Genomic DNA, 25,731 nt, shown 5'->3' on the forward strand with positions numbered 1-25,731 from the left:
GGTCTCCATGAATAATCAAGAAATATCGTAATGAACATATCCCTCGGAGCCATTTAAATAATTTAAATCCATCCGTGAAAATGTCCTTTTGAGTTTATTTCAATAGATAGGATAGCCAGGATCTTATCCAGTTTCTGTCATATTCTTTCATCTAATTTTTATGTCTGGTTTCACTAATTACATACTTGGTGCCTGGATAACCCAGGAACCGAATGTGGCTCTCTTTTTCGAAACACAAGTATATGGTGAAACCCAGGAGACTGGGAACTTGTTTCATATTTGAAATGGTTTATCTATTAGAAAAACCAGAAGTGTGTGTGTGTGTGTGTGTGTGAGAGAGAGAGAGAGAGAGAGAGAGAGAGAGAGATGCAACTGCTCACAGCTTTGAAGGAACCAATATCGCCCTGGATGAGAACAGCAGACAAGAAAACCCCAGAGAATACCTTTATCTTTTACCCTGCATTGCAAATCAGGGCACACACCATCTGTTCAAAGTGCCATGTGATAAATGTGAGACTATAATCCTCCGTATTCCTTTAACTCTCCGTAGTGAACAACATTAAAGTGGGAATTCGGTGTTCTATCAGCAAACCAAACCATGTTAACTGATAAAGCAACTACAGCTATTATGAAGTACGCACAATCAGCCACGATCACAGCCCAGTGGGAACAGCATGGAAGCGATCCATATGTTCCCTACTATTTAGGTGACTGCAACAGTCCTGCTTCTACATGGAAGGATGCCATTTTTTTTTCCTTTTTGTTTTTATTTTAAAAACCAGAGCAGCGCATGGAAATGCTGTTTACCTTCCCACCGGAGCGGTACCTATTTATCTACTTGCACTTTGATGTGCTTTCAAGCTGCTAGGTTGGCAGGAGCTGAGACCAAACAACGGGAGCTCACCCCATCGCGGGGACTCGAACCGCCGACCTTCCGATTGGCAAGCCCTAGGCTCAGTGGTTTAGACCACAGCGCCACCCTCGTCCCGGAAGGATGCCATTTTCAGCAATCCCGCCTCCCTCCTGGAGCCCCCCCCTCTAAATCTGCCCCAGTGTCCCACACACATAGGGGGTTGGAGAGTGCTGTAGGAGTGTGGGGAGAAATGCCACAAATTGCTTTCTTCCCCTTCCATCCTCAGACCGTCACCGGCTGATACTTTTCAAAGGGATTTTTTCAAAAGGGTACCTATGTTAGTATACTGAGGCAGCAACAAAACAGAACAGGTATTGCAGCACCTTGAAGATTCATAGATCTATTGTGGCTTAAACGTTTGCTTGTTTTATCAGATACATGAGAAGTTTTTCATTTTCCAGCATTCCCACGGACACCATGCTCGAAGCAGTTGTGGCGGCAAGTAGCTGCTGCAGCTGCTCAGGAACTGTAGAGGCCTGAGAAGTGACTTCCATGTGCAGAGACATGCAACACTGACACTGGGAGTGGGTGGGTGGGGCTATTTAAGCCCACCTCATTCTTCTGGCACCCTCTTCATTCTGTTGGCTACGTATCCTCCCTCCCTATAGACAGTACAGGCATTGGCCAATTGTTTTTGGGGCGCTGAGGGTGCATTTTTTGCTCGTGAGCAGATTGGCCTTGCTGGGCTGCTTGTTTTGCCTGCTATGTACTGATGTGGTAGCCTGGAACTTAGAGGAGGGATAGTCTTTAAAGAGGTTACTTGACCACATTATAAGGGAGGGACACGGGTGGCGCTGTGGGTTAAACCACAGAGCCTAGGGCTTGCCAATCAGAAGGTCGGTGGTTCGAATCCCCATGATGGGGTGAGCTCCCATTGCTCGGTCCCTGCTCCTGCCAACCTAGCAGTTCGAAAGCACGTCAAAGTGCAAGTAGATAAATAGGTACCACTCCAGCAGGAAGGTAAACGGCGTTTCCGTGTGCTGCTCTGAAGCAGCTTAGTCATGCTGGCCACATGACCCGGAAGCTGTATGCCTGCTCCCTCGGCCAATAAAGCAAGATGAGCACCGCGACCCCAGAGTCGTCTGCGACTGGACCTAATGGTCAGGGGTCCCTTTACCTTTACCTTTATAAGGTAGGTGCAGGTAGTTATGACACAGTTTAGGTTTGGTGAGCAACATCAGGCATCTTTAAGGGTAAGTGGCGTAGTCCTAATGTGGGGCTCAGTGGCATGGTTAGGCAGCACCTTTGGTACCAACAAGTAACATCTGCCTAGAGTTGCTGGGGCCCCAAAGATGGGATGGATCAGGTAGGCCTTTTTACTCACTTGAGAGGGTGATGCTTGAGAGAGAAAGTAGAGGAACCATTCACAGGTTGGCTCACATTCTATTAATTAGATCCCACACCTTGGTTTCCACATGGAGATCGGTTTTGGGTTAAATGAATAAATATATAAATGTGCCCCAGTTCACTCAGTCTATGTGTCAGGGGCTCAGGAACAGAGGCACAGGGGAGGAAGGAAATGGAGAGCGAAGGGGAAGAATCTGAGGGCAGTGTAGGGGAATATGACAGTGACCCGAGAGATTCCATGAGCTTCTCCAGTGGATCGGAAGATTCCCAGAAGGAGGCGCCGATGGTCAGGGCAAGGGGGGTCCCAGGGGGGACGCACCAGAAACAAGGGGCCAGCGGGGACTCCCAAAGCAGCAGCGGGAGATCAGGACCAGCTTCCCCACCAGAGCGTAGTGGGGGGGAAGAGTCCCATGTGTCAGGGCCAGCGTCTCCTCCAGCAGGGAGAGAAGATGAGTCAGGGGTGACCACGCCTCTATCAGAGAGTGGGGGAACGGAGGGGAGGTCAGGTCCAGCTAGCCCCCCCCCCAAAGGGGGAAGCAGTGACACTATGTATCTCAGCTGTTCATTTCCCTGCGTGGTTGCAAGAGTAAATTCTTTCAATTGCCTTACCTTTACAAACTTTACAGCAGCTGTTAGATAAGGAGATTTGCTGAGATTCTGGACAGTTCAAGGCGGGACAATCTGACTTCACTATACGTTGCATTTTGTAGTCCTATTGGGGGGGAACGATCATTATGTACTTTAAACAAAAAACAAAATTAAGTGCATATGCAGATTTAAAACATGCAATAAAAATGCAGCTAGAAAGTGTAAATTACTCAATAGCCAGGTTTTTTTTGTCATCATCCAACTTCATAACAAAATCCATAGGTGCAAAACCACAGAGAAGCAATGAATCAAAATGTTTAATTAAAATACTAAGAATAGTTTCCCTTCTACCCCAAATTGCTGTAATTTTCCTAAAATGTTTTCAAAAAGTTTTTTTTTAAAGGACAGATGCTTTCATTGATATGGATTACTAGCAGGTTGCTACAGATAGAAGAAACTCAAAACTCATTTTTCTTTCAGAGTTCCTTTCTCACAACAATCCAGAAGCTTAAATAAGCTGATCTCGGTTTTATCAATATTCTTTTTTTTCTCTCTACAAAAGTCAATAGCCATATGTCAGGAAAGTATTGTTTGGAGAAAGAAACTTTGTATAAAATTCAGCTTTAAAGTAAAAGCAAAAGCACTAACAAAATCCCACATTACTCAACCTTTCAATAAATATGATGAAACAATATTACAGAGTTAGTGAAATATTGTACACAATGTGGCTAGGGTGGTGCAGAGCTTATTATTTAGATATAATTATAAAGAAGTGAATTTTATATATAGGGATCAGGTCCCAAATATGAGAACTTACTGGTTATTCTGTTCATTTCTACCAATGATAAGGGAAATGGCAGAGTGGAAGGTGCAGGCTTGAAACTTGCTCTCAATTTTCTCCTCAGATAACAGAAATCAAAACAAAACAGGACCGTATCCAACATCCTCTGTCTGCTAGTGTATGGGCCAGGGGTCAGCAACCTAAGGTCCATGGGCCACAAGCAGCCCATGGGGGGTCGTTTATCTGGCCCATGGACCCCCGCTGCCTGCTCAGTCATGCGCTGCGCTAAACCGGCACAGAGCAGAGCGGGGACTGCCTCCTGCAACTCTGGCCAGCTTCCCATTGGCTGCAGGAGCTTCCTGCAGCCAATGGGAAGCTGCGCACGCCTCCTCTGTGCCGGAAGGAGCGCTGAAAATAGCATTTGCACATGCATGCATGCGTGTGCAAGCACACACTCCAGCCCACCGTGTCATCTGCGGGACCGTGAACCGGCCCAAGCCACAAAAACTTTGCCGACCCTTGGTATGGGCTATCCTGCTGTCTCAGATGAGTTTTAATAATAATGGTCAACAAAGGAATCCTATGCAGCAGATGCATTGGTAAAAACTGTTTGTGCAACTGTTGCGCAATATATTGTGCAGTGACGTTACCAGCAACCTTATGCATTCTCTTGTTCAATAACACCCCACTTTTCCAAAACATTTGTCTTGCAAAACAAGCATACTACTAAGGGAATTAAACTTACACAGAACCCCATTTTTAAATATATATATATTCAGTTAAGATTGGTATAAAAACTGGCAAAACACATCAAACCTAGAAAGCCACTGCTACCATATTTTTTTGTCAGGTTTAACTATGGGTAAGGGCACATTACAAGGAAGAGAATAAGCTAACAGTGATCTTACCTTGCATTCAAACAGAATGCAGTCCCCTGAGTTTGAACGTACGGTTTCTCTTTCACCTTCGAAGTATGTTTTGCCTTCAAACACACATATCGCTGCAGAATTGAAAATAGTACAAAACTTTGGTTTGATTTAGGTACACAAGTTTTAACATCAAATACCCCAAGTAAATTTCATATTTAAGACACTGGCAGAGCATGCAAGATCGTGTAAGCTTAGACATAATGTAATGGCCACTTAGAAACATAGACACTGTAAATTAGATAGAAAAGTGTCTGGTTGTGGGATAACTGGCTTCAAGGTCAGAGCATGAATGGGATGCTTTAGAGGTGGACTTCCTATCTGTCTTCATGTGCCTCCTCCACGAGAAGTCCAGAGGGTAGCAAGACAAGAAAGGGCCTTGTCTGTGGTGGCTCCGTTTGGGGAATGCTCTCCCCAGGGAGGCTCACCTTGCGCCTTCTTTACATATCTTTAGGCGCCAGGTGAAAACGATTTCCTTCAACCAGGTGCTCGGCTGATTTTATGGCTTTTTTAAATGTGTTTGTGGGAGAGGGCTTATTGGCCTGCTTCTTGTTTTCGTTTTATTGTGTATTATGTGTTCTCATTTTGTATTTTTCAGTTGTGAACTGCCCTGGAATCTTCAGGTGAAGGACAGTATACAAATTTAGTACATACTAATAATAAAGCCAAATCCCAAGATCTTTGAGAATTTCAGTCTTTTCTTGAAAACAAATTAAATAGTGGTAATGTTGTTGTTGAAGTTTTAAGCATTTTGGGGTTTTGTTAAAATAAAAAATCTTATAAATCCAAGGTAAGTAACAAAGAAGACTACCAGCATAGATGGAAAGGAGCAGGCAAGTATAGTATTCTTGTATTTTCTACTACATGTATGCCAACATAATAAGTGATTGCCTGTGGTCACATGTGATTGTCTGTGGTTGCATATTTCTTTTGGGGGACTGTCTATGCATTCACATGCATCCATATGCTTAGAAGGTCTGTTCAGATAATTTGTGTATGGAGAAATCTAGTACAGTATAAGCAACATCCATCTCCTGTTCAGTGTGCCATTACTGGAACCATCAATGCATAGCTGTCAACTTTTCCCTTTTCTTGCGAAGAATCCTATTCAGAATAAGGGAATTTCCATTTTAAAAAGGGAAACGTTGACAGCTATGCATCTATGCCAAGTGATGGATTACACTAAGTTCCATTTCCAATTCATTTTGCTTTCCACCAAAGCAAGATATGGAATTCTCTATTCAGCATTCCCGACTTGTAGTATTCTGCCTCTTAAGTGCAAATTTCACAAGCCTATATGTATCAGTTTCCTGTACCAACAGGATTTTGATGTGTATTTTGACCTTGGAAATAAGGGTGAAAGGCAGGTCATCTTGAACTGAAGTATGTAAGTGCAATGTCCAGTGAAGATTTCATTTATGCCTGTCGGCATCCCTCCTAGGAATGTGAATGTGTTTATTCTGTCACTGATAACTCCCTATTGGGCTGTTTTATCTTCATTCATCTTAACGTCTGTTCCTGAAATATCACAGAAATAACAGGATAGTGTGGGCTTTTCTTAAATGTAGCCACTGAGTGAGAGATAGCCCATTTGCAATGTCGTTTTAGGCAAGAGCAAATTGGTTTACTGTCCTTGAAATGCCTCACCTAAAATTATTTGATCTGAAAGATCCAAATGACCAGCTATGTTTTTTGAGGGCCACCAGATACACTATTTTCAGCTGTGGATCTAGCTTAACTGAGCATAGCATGTTGATCTACTTTAAGCACACCATACACAGTTTCCCAAGAGTAGGTCCTGCTGAACTCAGTGAAGCTTATTTCTGAGTTTACATATTTGGGATTGCATAACAAATCTGGATCCAACCCATTGTTTATATTTTTCAGCGATAAATCTATGTTCAGATCACATTAAACCATGGCACTAATCAGTGAGGAACGTTTTAGTGAATCAAAGTGTTTTTGACTAATGATTCTAGCCAAATTAATTATCAAATCATTGCAACCTTATTAGGCATAGTTTGTAAAGTGAATATATGCTGAAATGCCCAGATTGCACTACCATGCCCTTCAAAAACAACCTGATAGTTATATATTGTACTGTACTGCATTTCTGTTTCCTTATTTCCATTGTTGAGTATTTAAACAGCTTCTGCTCACTGCAGCTCTCTATATTAGATGGATGTGCTTGGAACAGGCATGTCTTGATTATATCAATTCCAAGCACTTGACCTGTACAACATTCACAGCATATGAATAACCCTCTGACCTCTCACCTATCTGCATGATAGATATGTGAAATCTCAGGTGGTGTGTGATCCATATGGAGGGGAGAAGCAACATGAAGAACAAGTATAATTATTACAACAATCTGTTACTGCCTAGTTCCACTGATATTCAGCTGAACAGGATTAGCCACCCTACTGGTGAAAAGGTCTAGCATAACTCATTTTCTTGATTTTTCTTAAAAGTGACCATGACAACTTGATGCTCTAAAGCACTGCACTGGATCAACCCTAATTCTCTTCAGTGGCACAAGGCTTGCCCTAGTGCTTTGAGGAGAAAACTATGAGTGACAGCTCCTAGCTGCAGGCTTGCTTCCAGAAATTTCACTTCCAAAATCTCCCAACAGATATTTGCTGAAGGCTCTTCCCTGGGGAATTTTGTAGATAGTAGGTAAGCAAAAAGAGTTTGATATCCAAACACCTTATAGACACACAGGTTTTTCTAGTAATAAGATACAGTTTCTATAAACTTGTTGAAGTGATATACATCCACTTAATTAGATAAGCATTCCATTAAAGCTATAAATGAAAATATATTTGCTTACGTCAAACCTCACCTGCTTAGCTGGTTTGTGGTTTACAAACCTATACTGAAATAGGCCAATGGCCCATCTAGCTTTGTGTTCAGAGACTCAATAGGGTTCCAGATTGAAGCCTTTTCCAGCATTACCTTGAAAATTAAACCAGCAGAGCTAAGCATGTGCCCTATAGCTATGCAACAGGTCATCCCTAAATATTCAAATAGTATTTGTCAATTAGCCTTGTGTACTCTGTTGGGGTTAGATTGAATATACTGTATATTGTTCTTAGAATACTATATAGCATAATATTCAGGGTACTCAGAATATAATAAAACACTTAAGGAATTGCTCACTAGCCAATATTTTTAGTCTCAAATGCATTGCCGCAACAATTAAATCATTTTTTAAAATATATAAAAACAATAACACCTGTTTTAAAAGCTGTTTGCAAAGGGGAAAACTTTGGTTTATAAATGGGTTTTTGTGGGGTGGTTTTTTGTTGCTATCTATACTTAGCATGCAGTGAGATTATCTTTATACATTGTTCTTTAATTAGAACACCTGTTTCCATTGACATTCACATTTAAACACCATTTAGGGCAAGGAATTTCTGCAGCATGTCAAGAAAAAAAATAATTATGGGGTATTTTCAGGCAGCCCTTTCCCAAGCTTTCCTAATGTTACACAAGCATTAGTCCCAATCTGGCACATAACTTGTCACAGGGAGATTGACTCAACTGTCACTTAAATAATAATATTAAGGAAGAACAGATCTAAAGAAGGTGCTGAGGAAGACAAATGATAACGAATTCCATCAGCAAAGACGATAGCCTTGTGGATAATTGCTAGGTTTCCCCCTTCTCTGTTACAAAAACTTTGCATGAACAATCCAGCATCTGCCTGGAACACTCAGCTTCCAAGCAGGTAACCTAATATTTCCTATTGACATAGCAGATATCTGTGACTGCTAAGTGGGAGAGGCAAGGTCCACCGTCTAATTGACATCCATGCTGTGGCCCCAGGACTTTATCAGCTCCCAGTAACACCCAGTCCTCCATTATTTATTGCACTATTAGGGCTTTTTCATCCTAACATTTCTATTTTTAATATACTTATTTGGTATAATTGCTGACAGCAATGCCAAGTTTTGTTGGCTACCTTGAGTATGCCTGTGGGAAAGCAGACTACCAACACAAGCCATCAAAGGGTTTAGAAAGTATTGTGGGTTAGACATGGGGAGTGTGCTACTCCCCATATCAGTTAGGACACCAACCGACAAAATCATGCCTCCTGTCATTCATGCAACCACATTCCACGCATAAAATTTCTGCACCACATAGCAGTTCCGTGCTGGGGAAGGAAGGAGAAAGTATTTTCTTAATAAGTGAATATTAAGAGTGACATTCAATGGTTGTGCAACCAGAATGCAATTCATGCAACTCAACTTTCTCTTCCCTTCTATATTGCCCTTAAAAAACAAAATCCTTGCAAGAGGGTTGAGTGGCCCTGAAAAGTAATGTCTGTGTTATGTAGGGCTGCGGTACAAGGAAAGAAGCAGGCACAGAGATTTTGCTTCAGCAGAGCTAACCCTCTAGGTGGGATTTTCCCCCCCCCCCAGATACACTGGGTTACAAAGAAGAAAGCTGACACGACCTCTCGGTACGACTCTACAATGCGAGCACTTAAAAAATGCATTCTCTGAAACATAACTGCCAAATTACATTTTGATCCCCCACACTGACTGAGCTACTGCTGTGTGTTTATTGGATGACAAAACAATTGCCTGAAAAGATGTAACAATGGCTACATCTATAAACTCACTTCGGAAAAGAAATTTTTACAGTTCCAGGAATGAATTAAAAATGTTTGTTCAAAGGAAAAGGGACTACAGCTTGAAACTGTAACTAACTGGTGATTTCCTACATGAGGCATAGTACATAATAATCCATCTCTATTTTAGAAACATAGCTTGAGAATTAGTAGTGTCTACCAACGTCTTTTTAAAGGTGGTGATTATATAGGGTGAATCACTGCCATTTATCACTGCCTATCTACAGAGAGTCCAACTGTCCACTTACTATGGTAACTGGGGGAAACAGATGCTCCAAAGTGCAAACCAGAAAAAAACTGGTTTTTTTCTCAGAACAATGTAAGATGCCTTTTACAGCTGCAATGGAAAACCATCATGCTTGAGAAACTAATTTGCTTCACTAATCCTACCATTTACAGTATATGTAGGTTTAAACAAAAACATGCAATTGTCAATGACAGCTTTGAGCTAATGTTCTCTAAACACAAAAAAGTTTGTGTAAGCTGGTATAGAAAATACCAGCAAAGCCCCATGCAAGAATTTATGCTTCTTCAGGCTCTTTTGAGTGTGTGGTTGTTATTATTATTATTACTATTATTATTATTATTATCATTTGCATGTGTGCAGAAGGAATCCTGTCCCTTATACAGAACAGTTATTCACATGTCACCATTTGTGGAGTTCCAAATTTCCTTAGAGTTTGGGGGATGGGGTGGAGCAGATAAAGGTAAAGGTAAAGGGACCCCTGACCATTAGGTCCAGTCGTGACCGACTCTGGGGTTGCGGCGCTCATCTCGCTTTACTGGCCGAGGGAGCCGGCGTAAAGCTTCCGGGTCATGTGGCCAGCATGAATAAGCCGCTTCTGGCAAACCAGAGCAGTGCACGGAAACGCTGTTTACCTTCCCGCCAGAGCGGTACCTATTTATCTACTTGCACTGGCATGCTTTCGAACTGCTAGGTTGGCAGGAGCAGGGACCGAGCAAAAGGAGCTCAGCCCGTCATGGGGATTTGAACCGCCGACCTTCTGATTGGCAAGTCCTAGGCTTAGTGGTTTAACCCACAGCGCCACCCGCGTCACTCTAGGGGTGGGGCAGATACCTTCCAGTAAATAATGATCAGAAGAATCACTAAACTGTTGTATAGAACATAGAACAGGGCCAGCTTTATCTCGTTCCCTTCCTAATAACTATATATTTGTCTTGAAAGCTCAACAAAATGGTAATAGAAAGTGTAAAATATCCCTTTCCTCCCACAGAGTCATCTGCTATCCAGCTGGAAGGATCCTGACAGGGGCTTTTCATTATTGGATTTTGATTTCACTTGTAAGTCACTCTGAATGATTAGTATATTGTCTACCTTTTACAGCCAGTCACAACATTTCTGGGTTTGGTCTATGCAGCAGCTTTAGTTATATGAACTCCCTACACGAATATGAATAAATGTTTGCTGGGGAATACTGAAATAGCTGCATATCTGTGCTTGCATGTCTGGGGGTGTGTCTGGGGGGTTAGGACCGTAAACTAACCTGCATTAAGAATACAGCATTAGAGCATTGCTAAAATGACATTTCCCAGTCAATATGAAAACTCTGTCCCTTAAAACATCTTAAACATTGTTATGCACAGGAAACAAAATTACAGTAATAATTAGCTGAAGGGAGTTTTGTATTCTGCAAACTCCCTGGTGAGGGTGAAATGAAGAGGAAAAGAGCTAAACATCTAGACATAAAATAAATTATAAATTCTTTAAAAGGAGAAAACAAAGAAAAACCCCTAAAGCACATTTGCTGTATGATGATATTTTTAATTCTCCCCTGGCAAAATATTTCAAATATTATGATCCTTTAACTCCTTAAAGAAGACAAGTTTCATATATGTGTGCCACATCGTCTTAATGAATTCATATTTCCTTAAACTTTCTATTTTATTATTTATACCTTAGGCAGCAAAACAGAATAACTCTAAGTTATTTAATTAGCATTATAAGATCTTTTCTGTACGTTCACACAATTTCCCATACTGACAACGGTATTTGCTGTAGATACCAGAACCAGTACTCAAAGGCAAATACTTTAAGAATGGATTGAAAATTTTGATACATTCAAACAAAAATAGGAGGAGAAGAAGGAGGAGGAGTTGTTGTTATTATTTGTACCCCGCCCATCTGGCTAGATTTCCCCATCCACTCTGGGCGGCTTCCAACCAAGATTAAAAATACATTAAAATGTATTTTTGATGTATTTTTGAACCATCTTATCCAATTCCTACCTGTTTCTCAAGAATACCAAGACTTAGCTGAAGCCAAAGTGGTACACCAATCCTAACTCCCTACTGGGGCATCTGCATCCCACTTGTTACAGCGTTTGGCAGGGGAAAGAGGTGGTGGGTAATCAGATTGGCTCCAGGCTGGTGAAGCAATTGGATTCTAATTGGTCCCAGTGTTGGCAATGAGACTGGCTCAGGATCCAATGAATCCTGTGTTGTCACAGTCCAGCCTTCAGAATGCTGCTTTTGGGGACTATCTTCCAGCAGTGTCCACTGGGAGAGACATCACAAACAGGACTTCTACCCACACACATATTCTCCACACACAGATGGAGTGACACAAAGAAAGTTTGTGTCACTCCATCTGTGGCAGCCAGCTGAGCCAGCAAAAGCAAGAAAATGAGCACCACTCAATCCAGCCCCTCCATAGCTCAATATAAGGGAAGTTAGCTTGAAGCCTTAGTTCAGAGTAAGTGTTGGTGGTAGTAGTATATTAATGGAAGGTATTTTGTTTTTAACTAAACTGGTTCAGAAACTACCGTATTTTTCGCTCTATAAGACGCACCAGACTACAAGACGCACCTAGTTTTTGGAGGAGGAAAAAAAGGGGGGGAATTCTGAATCTCAGAAGCCAGAACAGCAAGAGGGATCGCTGCGCAGTGAAATCAGCAATCCCTCTTGCTGTTCTGGCTTCTGGGACAGCTGCGCAGCCTGCATTCGCTCCATAAGACGCACACACATTTCCCCTTACTTTTTAGGAGGGGAAAAGTGAGTCTTATAGAGCAAAAAATACAGTACCTATTTTCTATATAATTTGGGTCTAAGCAATTGTCACAAATATATTTGAGGGTAGACTACTGCACTGCGGGTATAGCCATGAAAAATAGTGGGAGTACAGTAGCACATTTCAGCAATCTGAGCTCCATAGGCATTTTGATGCCTATGCATAAAAGAAGGAGGGGTAGGGGAGAGAAGAGAGTGGCTACCCTGATTGCAAAGATCCTAGTTGTCTACATGGTCGTATTGGTTCTCTTCCAAGTCAAGCTTGTAGTGTTTCCAAATCAAGCTTGTAGCCGGGAGTACAGTATATGCTGAGTTTACTGTCATGATGCAAATTAATTTGGAGGGCAAAAGTAGGTTTGGCACACATTTGGGAACAGGGTTCATAAATAATTAAGCCATTGGATCTAGCCAATTTAGCTAGGGCATTACATTGGAGAGATTCTGTGACAACAATGGGACCAAGTCAACTCAATACCAAGTACTGTAGGTTTGATCAGTTGACTATGCAAATATAAAAACCATAGAGGTTATATCTGGTAGTCAGCGTTCAAGCCACAGTCTCTTCATAGTTCATGCTGGAATCCTATATGTGTTTACCCAAGTGTGATACCCACTGAAATCAATAAAGCCTACTTCTGAGTAGACATAATTAGGATTATACTGTTGTCTGCTTTTTCCTCTTAATCTGATAAGAGAGTTGAAACCCTTTGTCAATTTTATCTCCACAGTGGAGGAACTTCTCCATGTTAGAATGCTTGACAAGTTTACTGCTATTCTTTGTAGCTTTTGCACAGCAACTGGGTAATAAGCAATTAGCACTGAACATTCTTGAACCAGTGGTAGGATGTGCAAGCCATTGCAGAGGCAAGCAGGGGAAGAGCAAATGTTTTTTTTTCCCCAGGGGAATACCACATCTATGTGCAGGTGACTGACTTAAATTTTTCTGAACATTTAGTGTGACTTCATATTTTCAAAGGCTGTCTTACCACTCACTTATCCAATCTGCTCTTATAACATGTTCTAATTTATATGGACATTTCCTTGAGTGCTCTATTCCACTTTACTAGCCTCCATTGCAAGACTGCATTATGGCTTTCTCAAAGACATCATGATTTGTTGTAAAGTATTGATCAAAGAACTGCAGCCCAGGAAAGTCTGAATTCTTGGATGACAAGTAGGGGAATAATGAAGCAGCTGCATCTCTTTTTGACACAAATAAGGCACTGGATAATGCCAGTGGCTTTGCTGCACCGCAAAACAAAAAAGTCTCACTGCAAAACTCAGTAGATTCACACTTCCAAGACTAGTTACAGATGGGAGTCTGAAAAGCCATAAATGAGAAACACACAGAGAAGGAAGTGAAATCTAGCAGCTTTGTCTGTAAGCAGCCTTGTAAAAAGGAATCTCACATACAGATCTGCAACATTTTCTACTGAACTGTACAAAAATCTGGTGATAAATAAACAACCAGTGTGCGTAACTTCTCTTTTTGTTCTAATCTAAACTCTTCATCTGATTTTAACCTATCGTTTATAGTCCTTTTTATAATTTCTGCTTTTCCCTATCATTTTGTAGTGATATGAAAAGAAAATGCTCATTTCCTTTACTGAGTTAATCATATCACAGCTCACCAAAGTGGTCATTATTTTTAGCCATTATTTCCATTGATCACTAAAGCAGTCTTCTGAGCACTGTGCACAATACAATTAAGCATAATTATTTGAATATGTGTCACTTTAGTCCACTGAAGTCTAATAGAGCTAAACAGTCTTAAATCAAAAGGCATTTGGTTCAAATGCAACTTTACAGTGCTTAACTTTGGTTAGCCCATATCCAATGTATTTTGTTTTGTGTGAACTGAGGGATACAGTGTGTTTTGGCTATGAAATTAGAGTAGAGATATCTGATTCAAATAACTGATCATTCTTTTCTTGTCAGTCTTGATACTTGCTCCCGAATTTCCTAACATTCCTCTTTTGCAGAATGCACAGCTTTATAGTTTGGTTCTCGGAGAACACTTTATGGATGAAGTAATGCTATTTGATAACAAAGCATTCTGAAAACCAGACTGTCCTAATAAACACACACCTACCACCTCATTTCACAGGTGTAATTTCAAACCGCAAAATGTCAGGGTTTACTGTGTTTTGTGATAAAACACACCACTGATGCCTTTTTATGAACTGGACCTTTGCTTCTTGCATTAAGGACTTCTCTAGTGGTTTGAAACCAGTTATTTAAAATGTTTCTCTAGGAGAAATGAAGCATACAGCTACTTCTCACAAGAAGGCAATGCAAACACATGCCTGCTGGGTTTTCTATCCTTAAACCGATGAACTTCCTGCAGCCTCCCAAAAGCATCTAATTTCACCTACATTTTTCCAATTACTCTGTCATCCTCAGCCTCTCTCTAGCTGCTGTTTTCTTTGGCTCGCACATATACATTGCTCAATGAGGTTGTCTCCCACTGTGAATAGCCCTGTCTGACTAGATTGCCCATTCTCTCAGCTAGTTCACCTGCTGAAACACTATGTTGCACTCAGTGCCCCTAGACTCGCTTGCCCACCTGCTTGTGAGCTTGAAAGATTGCAGCAAATATGATAAATTTCAGCATAAGTGCGCAGAACTGCTACTGGGAATTTTATTTTATTCTAGAGCTATAGCTGATTATGAATACCTATTTTCATACACAGGAGTAAAGCCCATCTGCTACTGAATTTTATGATTATAGACTACTGTATTCCGAGTTGTGGTATGATTCCACTGCCTTTGCCATCACTGCAATGAAATCAAGAACCTATGCATTCTGGAAGGAGATTGACAGCTGTAACAAAGATTACCTAGAAGAAAAATTCTGAAATATTGAAATATTTAAGGATTCGTCAGTGATATGAGCTTGAAATTAGTTCAGAAATTCAGAAACAAGCCAATCACATTCAGTTAGGTAATTATATTCAATCTAGTTACTGCATCTCTGCCACTGGAGAACGATTATTAGTTATTTCATATAGCAATTAATTATTAGTTATTTCATATAATCTTAGAGTTAGAAGGGATCCCAAGGGTCATCTAATCCAAGCTTCTGCAATGCAGGAAAACCTCCCACAGCTGTCCCTGGGTGGGCTCGAACCACCAACCTTCTGGTTAACAGCCAGGTACACTGACCCATTGCACCACAGGAAGGCTCATCTTTTGAAGTATGGAGGAATCTGAATCTTATAAATGCTCAGGAGTTCATGTACCACTTAATTCTCAGAATAAAGTTTAATAGCCTGCTCATAGTACATTTACAGTGGTGCCTCACAAGACGAAATTAATTCGTTCCGCAAGTTTTTTCTTCTTGCGAGTTTTTCGTCTTGCGAAGCACGGTTTCCCATAGGAATGCATTGAAAATCAATCAATGCGTTCCTATGGAGACCGTCCGGGGACAGAGGGGACCTGTTTTAAAGCAAGGGAAGGGGCAGCGGGGAGAATCGCTTCTCCCCGTTGCCGCCCCTTGGTTCAAAAGGGGTCCGGAGATTGCGGGGCTGGCAATGGGGAGAAGCGATCTTCTTCCCGCCGCCCCTTGCTTCAAAAGAGGTCCGGGGTGCGGGGGCAAGCTTCGTTTTGCGAAGCAAGCCCATAGGGAAATTCGTCTTGCGAAGCAACTCAAAAACGAAAAAACCTTTCGTCTTGCGAGTTTTTTGTCTCGCGAGGCGTTCGTCTTGCGGGGCACCACTGTACTTACATGATTCGTTATTTATTCATTATTGACTGTTAGACACATCATTTGAAGTATCTAGGAATTTAAAATAAATGTTGCATATGCATGTATGAGTACTGTGTGCTAAATACAATAGCCTGTAGCCACTGCTAGTCCTACTCACAATAAACGCATTGATATTAATGGACATGACTAACTTTGATCCATTCATTTCAATGGGTCTTCTCTAGTAGTTGGGACTAACATTGGGTACAATCCAATAGCTGTAAGGTCTGGAAGCTGGATATTATATTATGTACATATAATTGTATATTACATACAGAAGATGCTGTCTCATACTATGTGAGACCCCTCGTCCATCAAGCTCAGCCCTGTCAACACTGACAGTGGATCTTCAGGGATTCAGTGGGCAGGAGTCATTCCTAGCCCTACCTTAAAGCACCATGGTCTGAACCAGGAACCTTTTCCATGGAAAGCATGGAAGACCTTATGAAAAGATAATGGCTGGAAAAGCATCTTTGTTTAGTCTATCAATTGATTCTGGGCTGCTTCCTTTAAGGAAGTGTCAGCATTCACTGCATCCATTCATACATTTAGCAGCCTTACCTAAACACTTAATGAAAATGTCAGATAATACAAAACCATTTTTAAAGACCATTTTGAGAACTTGCCTACTAGAAGCATAACTGAAATAAGCAATGCTCTGATCTCTGTCACTTAATGCAAACTCTAGGGAGTTGGCACTGCAAACTGTTAGCTGCAGTTTCAATAGCAACTCACCCACCCCCTCCCACACACTTACATACTGAAATACTTTTTAGTTGTGAAAGTCATATTTAATTCTTTGTGCTCGAAATGCATGTTTTCCCATAATTCACACGGATTGCACAGAGATTTAAAACTAAAATTGGTTACATTTGGCCATTTATTAGAAAATGTATATCTTGCTTAGCATTTTTGGCATTTTTGCTTAGCATTCTGTATTTATAAAATATAAATAACATGACATGCAAATGAAAACCAGATTACAATAAATTAACTGGCCATAAGTAAAACAGAAAGTCAGCCACTGAACAGGATAGGTACTTTCAAACATCCAAACAGTCCTTGGTAAGCAACTGATTTTTTAGGAAAAAATATCAAGCATTCAACAGATAGGGCTTTGTGAATCTCTTTTGGGAGAGTATTCCACAGGGTTGGTGCTATAAATGAAAAAGCCCACTTCCAAGAGGTTTCCAGATAGCACTCTGCTGGCTGCACTATGGCCAGGAAGGTCTCGTCTGATGATCATAAAAATCAATATGAACTAGAGTAGGGGAGGCAGCCTGCTAGACAGCATGGTCCCAAGCTGTTTGGGGCTTTAATATGTCAATAACAAAACCTTGAACTTGGTCTGGTGGCGGATAGGCAACCAGTGTAGTAAGTAATTATGAAGAAAGTAATTACAGTCATAATCTAGCCATTAGTGCAAGTGTCATTGGTTTCAATAGAGAGCTAAGCGTATACCTTTATTCACCTGTTGAAAGAAATGGTATTCAAATGCTTATCTTTAAATGAATCATGCCTACAGTATGGTCCCATCCAAGCTGGAGACTACTGCATAGGATGTAAGCTTTAGAAATGTTATAATGCTGAGACATCAAAACATCTATGAAAAACAACCACTTACGTTGGCATTCCTTGCAACACTTGTCATCAATATATGCAGGAGCAGAATTAAGAGGACAATCAGAAAGCGAGCAGATCAGTGCCTCACACTGAATAGTACCATTCTAGAAGCAACAAAAGGTTGTTTTGAAATAATTTGACAGAATATGGTCAGATAAATAGCTATTTTAAATTACAGGTTTCTTTAAAAAGATAACATCTCATACCGAATACACAATTTTTCTTGTCTTGATTGTGAAGGTAGAATCAATATACTATATATCTATATTTTTATATTTCTATCTACATAGATTTCTGATGCACACATAACAGGTTCTTTATCTAGTGACAGCAATGCAATGTTGTCCTTAAAACTTATCATTTGCTATCCTGACATTCTGCCAGTTGAACAAATTGGAAGATTACTCTGAAGTATAAAAACCCTATTGAATAAAACCTTCCCAATAATTTCCACAAGACAGCCATTATGCATGTTTAAAAATAATATCATAGTCCTGTAAAAAAGTTGCCTGCAATGAGGCATTCTTATAAGAAAGTGAGTTGGATATGTTCTGTATAAGCTGCCTTATTCTTTTCAATCTTGGAAATGCTTTAGTCACAAAACGCAGAGCAATAGTTGGTACTCTGTGAGCCCTCCAGAAGTTGCTGGACTTCAGTTCCCATCAGTACTACCTAACATGGCCAATGGACAGGGATGATGGGTGTTGTAGTCCAGCAAATATGTTGAGCCCAAAGGTTTCCCACTCCTGTAGAGCATTCCCAAACATGAGAATGGCATAGAGCAGGGTGGTCCAACACATGGCCCAAGGGCCTCTTTTGGCATCACTCAGCAACATTTGACACACACACACCCTGCAGCCCTCATGCTGCCTTCCCAAAACCAGGTAAGCAAGGTGCTGGGCTTTGGGGAAGCAGGCCTGAAGGCTCTGGCAATGTCCCAGAGTCCTCCCGCCTCCTTCCCAAAGCCTTTTAGCACTCTTACATCTTTGGGAAGGAGGTGGGATGGCTCTAGGACCCTGCCAGATCCTTGTGTCTCCTTCCCAAAGCCTGGCACCTTGCTTAGCTGGCTTTGGGAAGGCAGCACAAGGGCTGGAGGAGCATCCAATTTTGGCCTCACTCCCTTGCCCCCAATGACAAGGCATTGTGTGGCCCACTTGGTATGAAAAGCATAGAGCTTTGGATTGTGGTTAATGTACTGCACTTCAACATCACGTTTATATGCCACTTTCTCTGAAGTTTGATACCTGCTTCATCCTGCATTTTTTTACTGTTTCCAAATACTTTAATTGCTCGAAACTGGATGAGAGGTTTCTTTTCCAGAAATATGTTTTTATTAAACAAAAAAGAACCCTAAAAACAGACACGCTATACTTCAGAAGTGGATATGTACTTTTCTGCCTGATCCAAAGACCCTAGTTTATGTATTTCTTTTGCACCGGAGCCATGATATATAAACTCATTTTGTCCCACATAAATTTAACCTAGTTGAACACATTTGAGTCCTTTTCAAGGGCCCCTCATTATAGCCCTAGCAGACTAATGGGCAATAGGCCTTCCTATTGGATTGTGCCACAACCTGAGCCTTGAGCCCACTGTACAGTGTAACATCAGTCAGAGACAAGATATGCCTGGCCATGCCAATCTTCCTTCATAACTCTTCCTTTCACCTGCCAATGCTGGCCATAACAGCTCACCCCCACCCCCCACATAGGCAAGAGCCAGATTTTTCTACAAAAAAATGCAACATAATGCATAAAGAACAATGTAGGTAAGTAAATTCATTCCAACACAAATTTATTTTTAATCTGACAGCTTTCCATGTCTAAAATGCATAAACATTTTCAGCAGGCTACATAACCAGGTCCCTGAATTTCTACGCAATTTACAGCCATACCATGCAAGTGCAGTTCTTACAGCCATCGGTCCATGATTCAAATTCCCTGTAGGTTGCACCCTTCATAGTGCAGGTTCTTTCACAATAGCACTGATCCAACCTATTCATCCTCTGCTCAGCTCGGGACAACTAGGTACATGTTGCACAGAGAGGGACATGTTAACTGTGAAAAGGCTTACCTAAAACTATAACAACAATTTAAGCCATTCTGTATCATCAAGCACTACTGAAGCCAAAAAAAGGAAATTGTGAAATATGGAAACAAATATCTAGACACTTATGAACCAAAATGCGAAGTTTGAATATAATTCATCTCATCTTAACAACTCAGAATAAGGCTGTAAGAATGACTGGGTGTTTTATGCCTTAGTCTAGATATAAATGTGTGCATTTATATCTCTTGTGCTTACGGGCTGCCCCATTAATTCCAATGGAACTATCTATGGAATGAGCATACAGATCTCTTCTATGGAAAATACTTCCTTTGAGAATAGGATTGCTCCACATGTGTGTTTTTTATTTGAATGCATTCAGAAGATTACAGATAATAAATAGATTGTGTTGATGATAATTAGTAACCCAGAGCCATATGTGGCAACTGGTTTTTAATGCATAGTGCTTGTGGTGATCAATGTTAGTTTGAGATATATTCACTGCTCTGGCATTGGGGGTGTGATTGCCTAGAGTGTAAATATCATGGAGGACAAGTCTATCCCTTGCTACTAGACATAATGTAGATTATGCTCTGCCTCCATGGTCAGAGGCAATGCGTTTCTGAACACTAGTTGCTGGAAAACACAGGAGGGGAGTCTGGTTTTGTTCTCAGATCTTGCTGGCATGTTTCACACAGGCCACTGTGAGAACAGGATATCACAGATGTTGAACACCATGGGCCATTGACCTGATCCCACAAGCATATATATATAATTTCAATACATTTCTATTCCGCCTTTCCTCCAAGAATCTAAAGGTGGCATACATTGTTCCCTTAGCTCCCATTTTATCCTCACAACAAAGCTGTGAGGTGGGTTAAGCTGAGACACTGAATGGACTAAGGTTACCCAATGAGCTTCATGACTGAGTGAGAATTTGCACCCTGACTTACCGGGTCCTAGTCCAACATTCTAACCACTGCACCATAATGTTGTACATTCCTGAAGTGATGACAATACCTACACTCTAATATATTATTATTATTATTATTATTATTATTATTATTATTATTATTATTATTATTGATATGCACTTATTCATTTTAAAACTTTTAGCAGCAATTTTCCTCCACAATGAAACTTTTTGCCCTTAGCAAACTTTTGATGTATAATTTTCAGGACATAATTAAGTGGTTGCAGGTATTTCATGTGTAGTAAAATTATTATCACATCAACATAGACACAACATCCAGGAATGCTGTTTTGCGCACTAAAAATATAAGAAGGTCAAAGGGTTTCAGGAGCAACTTGAAAATGTTTTGCGCATGTCCCATGTTATAATACTAATACTAATACTAATATTGCATTTGCCTTAATCAAGAATTATAAAGTAAATTACTAACTCCAAGACATTTGATACTGAAGGTGTTTCTTGTTTCATTAAATGCAATTGACTTGGCAATGCTAGCAACATACATAAGACAGTAACTAGAATTATATTAACCTAGAATTATATTAATCTAACAGCCACTAATCCCATAGGTAACCTCAACAACAAATCTTCATACAGTGGTACCTCCGGTTGTGGATGGGATCCATTCCAGTGCTCCGGTTGGATCCCAAGGTTTTCACAACCGGAGGTGCCTGTTCTGCGCATGCACATGGTGCGGTAGAGCGCTTCTGAACATGTGCATGCAGCAAAACCCGGAACAATACTTCGGGGTATGCCATGTGTGTATCCTGAAGGATACATAACCAGAGGTGCTCATAAGTAGAGGTACCACTGTATTCCAGTAAGTGGATCTGAATATTTTTCATTGATTTTGGTTCAGTTTTTTATTCAAAAAACAAATAAAAATTAAGCAAAGTGTTATACCAGAGTCCATAAAAATATACATATGTGCATTCATATTTACAAGTCCCTAGAAAGAGCAATGGTTCCAGCAATTTACCCCAACCCACACACAAAAAAGCAAAAATAACAGCAACCTAAGAACTTGTTACCTTTGCAGAGGTTTTGGCTAAAATATCTTGCAACTCCATAATTTTCTGCACAAGCCCATGGAAGTCATTACACGTTGGGCATGCTGAAATTACAAACACTAAATTTGTCAAATTGTACTTAGGCCAAGTCTGTCAAAATGCATTGATTATCAATTGAATCTCAAGAGAGATCTTGCAGGATAAATATTAAACAAAGTAGTGCATCTCATTGTTTCTTATGGTAGAAGAAGTAGCAGACTTACTGCGATTAAGATCTGGGCACTGAGAGATAAATCCTTGAGGCATGACAAGTAATTGCACATCTTGCATTATGCCCTGCGCATTTGGGGGTGGGGGAAGAGAAAGGTTATGTTATTTTTTGCCTGTCAGCATTATATTAGAAAGTTAGCATTTCCATGTGAAACATTCTAGCACACAAAATAGGTATACTTCACCCACAAAAAGCGGTTTCCACAAAATTATTATATCTTGCTCTCCTTCACTGTATCATTAGGAGAGTAGAGTAGAAAGAAAATAGCTGTACACGTACACACTGATACATACATACGCATTCAACCATTTTCAGAGACTTAAGATTAAATGTCAAGGTGTAATTAGGCAGCAAGAAACTAGTTGCCGTGACTTTGCCATTACGGTACTTTTATTTAGTCACTGAACGAAAGCTTTCAAGTGACCTTTAAAAACAATTTTAAAATAATTTGTACTTTCACTGAGTTTTAAGATACTCATTTAAATAAAATTTGAAAAGCAAGAGTACAAGTCACAACTATGATATTGTACTGCAAAATTTCCATTCATGTCAATGTAGTTTAAGCAGGAGGTTTTTATGTTAGATTGTGCACCAAGTCATCAAGGACCTCGTTAGCAAAACTTCATAAATCAGCTACAAAAAAACCCTGTGCGAGCAGGTACTGAAAACTGCAAGTAGATGGTGCAATTCATACTATATATGTGTTTTGTGATTCTTTCTACACTCTACAAGGTTGTCTGGGTTTTGGGGTGGGAGGGATAGAGTCTGCAAAATCTGACATTTCATTAAAGAGGCATGAGATTTAGGTCTAAAAAGTAGGCACCTTAACTTATGCTGTATCTTTTCATTGTCATTACCCCTCTATACTTCAGTTATTTTAAATGGTTAATACATCCATTCACCTATATGCTTTACCAAGTTTGCCTGTTGATTTATTTTAATATATGCTAGGAGTAGCTGTCTCATTTCTTTTTTAAAAAAGTGATCTCACATGCACAAAACAGCATATAATCATAAAAATAGTAAAATATTATCCTACAACTCCGTGAACGTAATCTATCATTTCAGCCCAGATCTCAAGCCCAGATCCCTTTCTTCAAAGCAAAACAAAACCCTTCATGTTCATTGCTTTTATCTGTGAAATTTGGTGTTTATCAAGAAGGAACAAATAAAAGTCCAAGGCTTTAGTTCTAGGAGAAAGATATATCCATGTATGGAAAAACCAGAACAATGAGGTATAGAAGTGAAATGGAAAGAAACAAAAGCTGTGACCAGAGTGTTGGACTGGGCAGTTAAGTGTATGAGGGCCATGACTCAAGGGCGAATTCACTCAGCTACTTTTTACACCTTTAAAATATGCAGGTAATCCAGCCGAGTAGCAAAGGTCACTATGTACTCAAATGTGGTCATACAAAATTAACTTCTATATATTTCCAGATGAACATAGTATTGCATCCCTAGGGGAGTGAAGAACCCAGAGGCGAACCCAGTAAGAAGTGTTTTTTCCATTTCTCTGGGCAGAACAATAATAGCCTAACCAATGAACCCTTTCCCAAGTAAGCCAGCGGTGAATCAATTCCTAGACATAAATCATTCTTCTGGTTTCTTAGAATTTTCATCTCTTCTTGTCAAAGGCAACCCATAAGTATGCCAAAGGAAGTTCAATCAATACTATCAATTAACTTGCTCTGGACCTAGCAGACCCTGGCTATCATGTAGGCCTTGCAATTCCAGTTCAAAGGATACTGATGAAGAACAGTCCTTCCTCCAAAGGCAATGAACAGACCATATTCTCCTGATACAGCCAATAAGTTTATACTCAGAATTTCCAGTGAAAAGAAAAATCCATTTAAATATTTATTGTGTTTCCTCCCTCTGAACACTGTTTCCTATTCTGCAGAAAGGCAAGGTGAATGCTCTCCTGGTTCTGTGCAGTGGAGAAAGCTTCTAGTGTCTTACATCAAGTCCAACCCAATGAAAGGAGAAAGCTGCTGCCTTCAGCCTTCTTGTCTCTAACCCTCTGTAGTCGCATTTCTCTCAATGGAATATTTTTAATCTCTGGCCACTAGAGTGTGCTAAAAAATTGAAAACAAAGAAAAAGATGCAGAAGGAAATAGAAAGGCAAACTTAAAAGCTTTAATTCCCAGTTCAATTGCTCTCAAACAGTAATACAACTGGAGAAATGGAAAGCTTTTTAACTGCAGCAACTTTGAGATATTCTTTTTGAGCTGGAATTACTGTTCCTTTGCAGTCCTGGCTCATCCCATGCCTAGAAAGCACGAGTCCAAGAGATTTTTGGTTTGCCCCACCACTTTCCCTGGGGAAACCCACTCTTTACTGCTGAATCTGAGCAACCGTCAATCTGTGGAAAAACCCGATTGGGATTTGCTCCAATTCAGCAGTAAAAGGGGAGTGGGGGGGGGACAAGCAGAAGTGTGGACAAGCCCTCAATCACTTGTGCCTGCCTACTGTCCATGGTGGAGGAAGAACCCACCTGAAGAAGGTGGAAAGCCTATGAGGATAAGCACTTCCCAAATACATTATGAATATTCATATTCAGTCTGCCCAGTTCTGAAAGAATGACTAATAATACAGATAATGACATTTACAAGGTTTAGTGTAGCAGAAGGCTTGCTAAGAGATGAAAATATGCCAACTGGAAATAATCTAGTTTACTTAGCGTGGATTGCTTTAGAAACACAATGTCCATGCATATTTTCTCAATAGTTTATAAAGAGCTTATAAAGGAATGGTGCTCTCTCAAGGAGATAATACCCAGAGCATGAAAGACTTTAAAAGTCAGAACCAGAGTCTTGAACTGGGCTTGGAAGCTAATTATGAATGAGTGAAGCTGCCAAATAACTGGTTTTATTCCTGTCTCCCTAATCTATTAGCCACAAATGGGGTCAGGGTTCCATGCACAGCCCTACCAAATACTTCTCCTGGAATCTGCCATCTGTAGTGGGGGCCTTGCTGGTAACCTCACCATCATGATTTAATCTACACTTATTTTGGAGCAGATCTCTAAACTGAGAAATTGGAAAAATAATTAAAATAATAATAAAATAACCCAACAATATCAGTTGCCTTGCCAGCAGCTGTGCCTTGAGCAAATTGCAGCAGAAGCCAAAGTAAATGTACTTTGAAGTAAGTCCAATTAATCTTCCGTATAATACGGTGTCCTAAGGTTTGCAACCTAAGTAACCCTTTAAGGAAAAACAAGAACAAATTCTGGATGTCTACAGGTCTGGAGCTTTCCCCATCCTGTTTACTCTTTTCCTCCTTCACTTAACATCTAGTTTGAAGAAGAATTCTGAGGAACCCAAAATTTGAATGTGATGGTGAGTCCTATCAGAGCACTCTCAGCATTGGCATTCCACTGAAATGCCCTCAGCTTGCCTCATGAATGGTTGGTTTCTGCCCAGTCTGAGTACATATTTATTTGTGAAAGCATTTGGAAATAAACCGAATTGATCAGGTCCTGAGCTGCTGTTTGGACTGCTGGTGTGTTTTAATGATTTCCAATTGTTTTTCATTTTAATGTATTGTTTTGTGATGATAATGCCATGCTACTGTAAATATTGTATGCCAACCTGGGATAATTGTTGGTGAAGGGCAGTCAATTAATTAAGTAATTAAGTGCACTTCATGTAGGCTATGGTACTACTCTCAAAGCAACATATGAAAGCCAATAATGGTGCTTCTTGCACAGAAAGCTGTAGGCTCAACATATGCCCAGATGTAACCAACAATCTCTTCATGTGCTACTCCAATCAGCATCTTTCCTCTGTTCAACATGCAGAATGATCTACAGTCCTCTATACACACATTATTCAGGTGTA

At 40.3% G+C, this 25,731-nt stretch overlaps 1 protein-coding gene across 2 annotated transcripts in view; it reads right to left on the reverse strand.

Annotated features, from left to right (window-relative positions):
• Positions 1-25,731, reverse strand: part of NELL2 (neural EGFL like 2) — a 111,027-nt gene that overhangs the window by 57,572 nt on the left and 27,724 nt on the right. For both annotated transcript variants that reach the window (XM_082239607.1, XM_082239606.1), the window contains exons 6-11: positions 21,882-21,954; positions 21,640-21,722; positions 19,484-19,612; positions 17,591-17,693; positions 4,538-4,629; positions 2,870-2,972 (exon numbers count right to left, since the gene is read on the reverse strand). In XM_082239607.1, the coding sequence (XP_082095733.1) occupies positions 2,870-2,972; positions 4,538-4,629; positions 17,591-17,693; positions 19,484-19,612; positions 21,640-21,722; positions 21,882-21,954 (583 nt within the window). The remainder of the gene's footprint in view (positions 1-2,869; positions 2,973-4,537; positions 4,630-17,590; positions 17,694-19,483; positions 19,613-21,639; positions 21,723-21,881; positions 21,955-25,731) is intronic.

This window comes from Podarcis vaucheri, assembly GCF_965113315.1.
Source record: "Podarcis vaucheri genome assembly, chromosome: 10".
Classification (NCBI taxonomy): Eukaryota; Metazoa; Chordata; class Lepidosauria; order Squamata; family Lacertidae; genus Podarcis; species Podarcis vaucheri.